General features: G+C 32.3%; 1 protein-coding gene across 6 annotated transcripts in view; it reads left to right on the top strand.

The window, feature by feature from the left end:
• Positions 1–1,204: 1,204 nt before the first annotated feature.
• LOC139484755 (cytoplasmic FMR1-interacting protein-like) overlaps positions 1,205–7,799 on the top strand; it is a 59,137-nt gene continuing 52,542 nt past the window's right edge. For 4 of the 6 annotated variants that reach the window (XM_071268679.1, XM_071268677.1, XM_071268675.1 and 1 more), the window contains exons 1-5: positions 1,205–1,388; positions 4,507–4,725; positions 5,258–5,335; positions 6,089–6,190; positions 7,161–7,342. In XM_071268679.1, the coding sequence (XP_071124780.1) occupies positions 4,516–4,725; positions 5,258–5,335; positions 6,089–6,190; positions 7,161–7,342 (572 nt within the window). In that variant the 5' untranslated portion in view covers positions 1,205–1,388; positions 4,507–4,515. The remainder of the gene's footprint in view (positions 1,389–4,506; positions 4,726–5,257; positions 5,336–6,088; positions 6,191–7,160; positions 7,343–7,799) is intronic. The other 2 variants (XM_071268680.1, XM_071268676.1) reach the window with 1 other exon arrangement.

Raw genomic sequence — 7,799 nt, 5'->3', positions numbered from 1 at the left:
GTATTAGCAAGGAATTGTATATTTAAATATACAATTCCTTGGTATTAGTTAATTTATCTAAATCTTTATCTGCATATGAAAGGGGGTTGTCATCTGCATGATTATAGAGTTCACTTTTATGAATAAAATAAAGAAATGTCATTTAAAATTTGAAAAATAATGTAGGCCTTAATATCGAACCTTGTGGCACCTTTTAAACATTGTTTGTCAGTAGCTTAAATTAGTACCTCCTTTAACACACTGTTTTCTGTTAGTTAAATAGCTTTCCAAAAGTTTAAGAGAGTAGGTGGAAACACCATAGGATTTAATATTAGTAGGAGGAGGTCATGGTGTAGGCAGTCAAAAGCCTTGGACAAGTCTATAAATAGACGTATTTACACTTGTATGCAAATTTGTCCGCCATTGCGTAAAATCACACAGGTTCCCGTAAACTTTGACATCATAATTTAAAATTATTTGACGTCACAATTTAAAAGTGATTGTTGCTCAACGTCAAAAGGTGATTCGGAGTAGATTTAAGGTCATTCGCGGAGGCAAGATTCAGCTAAATACCAAAAGTGTAAAAACGTTTATTTATATAGCTGAGAGTCAGCACTACATATTTATTCTGATCTTAAACCTTTTCCAATATTCAATTTAAGGTCTTTAGTTTCCTTTATCAAGAGTGTATTTTTTATGTAGAGTCGGTATTTCTTGTTCTTCTTTTAATTTATCTGGTAAAACAGCCGATTCAAATGATTTATTCAGTAGTTTAGAAATTGGATTGGATAATTCAAATAAGATAATTTTAGTACTTTTGAAGAGATAGATACCATCTTTTCCTGTTGCCTTAAATTTTTGTTACTTTTTTTTCAACAAAACTCAGAAATTTACTGTATGCACACCAGTGGCGGATCCAGGGGGGGGGGTTCCGGGGGTGCGCACCCCCCCTTTATTTTTGCCGATCAATGCATTTGTATCGGGACATATGTTTTGCACCCCCCCCTTTGCCCTGGGTGCCCTGGGTTAACACCCCCCCTTTCGAAAATTCCTGCATCCGCCCCTGCACACATGGAAAACTATTTGTTTCTAAATTAGAATGAGTAAAGAAATAATTGAAGTATTAAGTTATGATCAAATTATTAATGTTATTTTTACAGCGCCATGTCATTTGCATGAGTACAAATACGGTAATCGTTGCACTTCCGAATATGGTAGGGAAATTAGTTTTTCAATGGGAAATAAACTGACTACCTATTGTTCAAATCTCAAAGAAGATCAGTCAATAGCCGCAGGTAACCAGTCAGTTGCTTTTGTTCGCAGCGCCCCCTATGGTCAAGTAAATCCGGAAGTTATCAAAAATGATAAAAAATGAAAACTGACATTTCCTTATTATGTGAAGTTTAAAGGTAATTAATCGGATGAACGACATAAGCAAAACAGGGACATGTAAAACATTATTTATATAGATTGTGCACTTGCAGTCAAGTCGACATTTTGCATTCAAAAAGTAGTATCAAATATCAATCCTGTCGAACTCTAGCTCTTCCTCTTTTATAGTTTATAGGAGGAAGAGCGAGATTTTTCTTTGAGGAACAATATAATTTCGGGTAGGCTCACATGTATCTGTCACTGAACGTAACCGTTAGTAGGTTAATGCAAGGTAGGAACCAGATCTATGAGATCCAGATTAATTCTCAGATAGAATTGTTATAATTTCTCAAGGGCAACAAGGTAGATAATTTAGTGAAAGCTTAGCTAATTGAGTTACCCCCTTTAAATAAAGTCATTACTTACTTACTTCCTTACTTATTGTTGATGTTCTATTTTGGACAGGTCAGGAATAACCATCAATTGGTGGATTATACCTCAATTGACATATAATCCACCAATTGACATTAATGGTATAGACCAATACACCTTATCGCTAATCCTTGCCGACCCAGCCGCAGCTTTTAGACGCATACAACAATCACTTTTCCATTGTGGCGTCAGATATTTTGTATTGTGACGTCAAAATTTTACGGGAACCTGTGTGATATCTAGTAATGGCGGACAAATAGCGATAAGGTGTATTGGTGTATAATTCTTTGTTCTTCAAAACAAATTATTCTACCCAAATGAAGCATTGTTTTCTTGAAATCATATTATGGTATGAAAACTTGTCAAACATTCCTAGTTTAGTATATATAGTGACATAACATATTGCATTTAATCAATAATTGTATTTTCAGTTTCTTCTATTGTTACATGTACAAATGTATCTTGTCAATTCTTGATTGGCATATTTACCTGTAAAGTGTAATCACCTGTCAATACACCTTATCGCTATCTCCGGCTGACCCAGCCGCTTGAACTTTTGACGCACACAACAATCACTTTTCCATTGTCATGATTGTGGTGTCATATATTTTGTATTGTCATGTCAACATTTTACGGGAACCTGTGTGATATCCAGTAATGGCGGACAAATAGCGATAAGGTGTATGGACATCATTTACTGTCTGCAGTCATCATGGTCATGTGATCATGAGTACAACTCCTCAGGTGAATGGAGCTCTTTGTTCAGTCAGTTAAATCACTTATTTGAGTAGCAAATTCAAAGTTTTGTCACAAATTGTGATTTTGTAGTTTTACCAAAATTTTAAACCCATTATGTTTAAAAAATATCTTTTCATTAGTAAAATTGAAAAAAGTGAATTTTTGCTTCTTTTAAGTATCAAGGTTTATGCCTTTGATGCTATCATTTAGCTGCAAATTCTATTTTAGTTGAAAAAATGCTATAATAATGGCTTTACATAATGAACTGATACTTTCTTAACAGATTTTTCCCAGCAGTGGGAGTATTTTTCCTGTAAAGTTCAAGGTTTCATCTTTCAGATTATGTCATAAAATTTTACTGTTCACCATAAAAATTTCACTGTTCGGGGTGTTGAAATTAGTGGGGGTTATTAAAATAATGATTCTTAAAGGAGTGATTTTTGGGAAGGAAATTGAGGTATGATACTTAAACAAGTGAGTTTTATGTCATTATCCTCGATTCAGTACAAGGTCATCACCTGAAATGACCTAGTCATCCTAGACAACATGGATGTTAGTTCTGATAAGTTTAGAAACATAATTAGTCCCTGGACCATTAGTATTCTATATTTAAAGCTACAGTAAAATTAAATCACTTCTTCTAGTGATTATTTTGTACTACTTAAATAGGTGATTATTAAAGAAAGACAACTCTTACTTTCAACCTTTATGGAAATAATGTTACTTGAATCAGTGATTTAGAAAATCACTCATTTAAGTAAGTCCCCTGACTTGTTAATACTTGAATTCAATTATCAAAAGTCAATCATGGTCAATACATGTAGTACAAATGTTTCAACAAAAGAATTGTTGTACACATGCATTCTCAAGAGATGCAGAAGGCTTTGACAAAACTTAATTTGAAGGACTCAATAAGGGTCATAAAATAGGTTGCAAGTTGCAAAATCATGCTCCTATCTCACACTAGTATTTTATTACAAAAAATTTGCATTATACGTCAATTGGTCCTTACCAATTATAATATACCTTAATTGGTGGATTATACGTCAATTGAGGTATAATCCACCAATTGGTGGTTATTCCTGACCTGTTGGACGCCCCTATTTTTGGGTCTCATGAATTAGCGACAAGGTTGCATTACAATATAAAGTATATCATGTTGGCACCCTAAAAAAAGCAGGACAGACTGGTGATCCCAAACTGTATATACCCTTTTGCTTCTATGAAACTACAATGACACAAATGTATAAATTTTATTAAAATTCATATTTTTGAATCTCAATACCTCAGGTCAATGTACATTAATTTTATATCAAATGGACTATAAAATTTACTTGATTTAACCAAGTATTCAAATCAACCAAGTTCTACCCATCAGTGGTAAAAATGCATTGATCATACAGAATTTTACTAAGACTTTTAAATTAGTTCTACTCATTAGAGATTTTAGCACAAGCGAGTTCAACACAACAGGATGCATCTGTAATTCACAGTCAATTGGGCAAATACAATGTACTCAAATATCATGAATACAAAACTGTACTTAAGATCAGTTATTACATTTCAAAGATAATGAGTATTATTTCAATGCTACATTAACATGTTTGTTTCTTTTGTTCATAGTCATACTACCAGCAGGAGATATTTGATAAGAGGAAAACACACAAACTGATGACATTTATTGATATTCCTTCGATGTACATACATGTACAAAATGCATATCATGTATATGCTGAACTTGTAATGTTGCTAGTCAATTCGAAATTTTGACTTTTTCCTTGGTGTTAATTCAACATTTTCAACAAAATGATTTTCTAATCCTTAAATATTGTCAAATGTACTAAGTTACCATTAATTCATACTACTACTAGTACTGTAACTCCTACTTGAATTCTTCAAAACTCATTGCCTCACCTATCTCTGTTAATATATGATTATATGACGCTATCATCCCACACATTTAGAAATTAATTTTCTTCTTTTTAGCTTTGAAAAATGTCTGGAGACAAGATATCCCTGACCGACGCCCTACAGAATGTAGATGTACTGGATGAATTGCCTTTACCTGATCAACAACCTTGTATAGAAGGCCTGTCATTGTCCATCCATTACCAAGCTAACTTTGACACTAATTTTGAGGATAGAAATGCCTATGTCACTGGGGTTGCCAAGTATATAGAAGAGGCCACAGTTCATGCAGATTTGGTATGTACAATATATACATATGAAATTGAGAATGGAAATGGGGAATTTGTCAACGAAACAACAACCCGACCAAAGAGCAGACAACAGCAGAAGGCACCCAATGGGTCTCCAATGCAGCGAGAGACTCATGAACCAGAGACGTGCTTCAGCTGGCCCCTAAACAAAAATGTATACTAGTTCAGTGATAATGGACGTCATACTGAACTCTGAAATATACACAAGAAACTAAAATTTAAAATCATAATACAAGACTAACAAAGGCCAAAGGCTCCTGACTTGGGACAGGATCATATTTGAAGTGCAATAATGTGAACACTTTCAATCAGCACCAATAATGTTGATATAAATATTCTTTGAAAAAAGGCAAGCTCATCATTTATGAGGTTTGCCTAATCTATAATTCTCAGCGCTGTGAACTACTACCACCAAGACTGAAAATTATCTGAATTGTACTATAGATCAGCCTGATAAAGGTAACCAGAGTTGTTTTGAATTTTTGCCACTGTATAAACTTGATCATATATTTTTACAGAACAAGCTATTAGAGAAAGGGCAAGAGTTTGCTGCAATATTATACACATGGAGATGCTGTTCTAGAGCCTTACCACAGGTAAATAGAATAAATGATAACACATATACTGAACTTTAAGATTCAAGTATACATGTATATTAACAAATCAATTCCCATAGGGTAATGGAGGAGGGGCATTACATTTACTGGTCTGTCAATTCATTAGTAGTAAATTAGTCTGTCAGTCCCATTTTGGTTGACATAGATTGAAGCAACTGTAAGTCACTGTACAGCCTTCATGAATGAGAAAAACGTTGTCTTATACTATAGTAAGCTTTTTAAGTCCAGCATCACAAAATGTAAAATGATTCACTGAGAAAATAAACATGTTTATATCATCAAAACCTGATTTTATTCCAAAATCAGATCAGGGTCTCATTTCTAAAAAAAAAAGTATGGAAAACCATTGAGATCCATTCATCAATTTTTTTTTAATTTCCTTACAACAAATTTGACTAATAAACAAAAATCAGACCATTGTTTTTAACCTTGTTGGTCAGAAGCATGGAATAACCTTGCACTCTGATGCAAATTGAAGGGCATTAACTCTGAGGAATGATATGATCATATTTCAAACATGTATATAAATAAATATAAAAAGAGGGCCTGATTTAAGCAGTACCCTTAAAAGTTTTACTAGTTAGTGACCAATAAAACTACAGTATAAATTCTAATAGTTAAACAAGGAGATGTACATTGGCAATGTGATGACTATACACCAAACGCTGAGGATGTAAGCCATTATTATTGTTTAACTATAAATGAAGCTGTAAAAAAATACTTGTATTTCAGGTGAAAAGTAATGAACAACCTAACAGATCAGAGATTTACAATAAGATTGTGGAAGTCCTGGATCCACAAGTGTCAAAACTTATGGAATTTATGTATTTTGTGGTAATTATAAGAGCTGAAATAAGAAGTTTAAAGCATTGTCATAAGTTATTTTTTATAAGTATACTTGCAAACATAATATTTACATGTTATAATTTGGGAGGGGGGCTGCAAATGTTTTTTTAGATTTAAATAAAATATAACCTTACACATGATTTTCGTGTTGCCAATTAAAACATTGCTTGTAACTTCAGAACAAAAACAAAGTCTCATTTTAAAGATGATTGCATAATATTTTACATAATACATGTAGCTGTAACAATGACCTTGACATTTCAGATTTGGATAACACCACTTCCTGTAATTTTATCATAGTTTCTTATAGATATTATAAAGAAGTGTTATTCAAATAAATACTTTAGGCAATCAGTTAGAACATCTTTCAGGAAGTTACATTTACCTCATAATTAAAACGTTTAAATTCAAGCTTTCTTGAATCTCATTCATCTTCTGTGTAGTCCTTGAAAGAATTAATGATGTATGTTTTTGAGCGAATACTAAAGTTGGTATTGTCACCGTAATTTCTGCTTATTGGCTTGCATTTATTATTGCCACTTTGGAATCTTCTTTTTTTTTTTATGTTTTTCAATTAAAATAAATCCTCAAAAAAAATGATAACTTTCATCCTAGAAATAACAAAATTTTCTTTGTACTCAATCTGTACCTTCATATGTGTGTACAATAATTTGTTTTCTTCTTGAATATTAATGAGTTATTTATACTTTTTGTCACTGTACATTCAGCCAACAACAAATAATAAATATGAGTATTGACTGGTAAATTATTCATAGAATAAGGTAGAGAATGTATGTTTTAATTGTTTCAGATACTGCTAAACATGCTTAATGATTTGTATGTTATTTGATCTGGTACCTTTGATAACTATTAACATTCTTTTTGTATTTCAGAACAAGGAATACTATGATAACAGAAGCCAAAATTGATAAGAATTTATACGTCTTTTAATTTGTAGAAAAATGCTATAGACAGATTTGGTGAGCAGATAAAACGTCTTTGTCACGTTCAGAAGAGAAATGATTTTGTTTCTGAGGCCTATTTATTGACCTTAGGAAAGTTCATCAATACATTTGTTGAGCTTGATCAGTTAAAAAACATGAAAGCGAGTATCAGTAATGATTACTCTGCCTTTAGAAGGTGAGTCTTGAGCAGACATATCATAGGCAGAAGATATACACTATATACAACATACCGTGGAAGATATGTAACATTATTTACTCACATGCCATGTGACTGCTTAGTTTTGTTACAAGATGGTGGTAAATATTCAGCATTTTAAACTTGTATTAAATTGTTGTTTTCAATTATAGAAAACAACTTGTATAAGATTGTATTCAAAAGAATTTGCCACACTTTTTAAGACAGAGGAAAACTTTTTTGATTGAAAATCCTTTCTGCTGCATACATATTAAATAATCGTGCAGCTTTTGAGTTTAAAAAATAATTTTGTAGAAATACAACCATCTTTGTTTTACTGAGCAGTCAGTTTTGGACCAAATGGAAAGAATTCAAGATTTTCAGTAAATGAAAGATAATTCACTGATATTTGATTTAAGCAGATAATGTTGATTTTGAAAAAACAAAAATTAAAGAT

This window comes from Mytilus edulis, chromosome 8 (genome assembly GCF_963676685.1).
Source record: "Mytilus edulis chromosome 8, xbMytEdul2.2, whole genome shotgun sequence".
NCBI lineage: Eukaryota > Metazoa > Mollusca > Bivalvia > Mytilida > Mytilidae > Mytilus > Mytilus edulis.
Note: the sequence above shows the minus strand (reverse complement) of the source record. Positions and strands in the feature narration are given on the sequence as shown.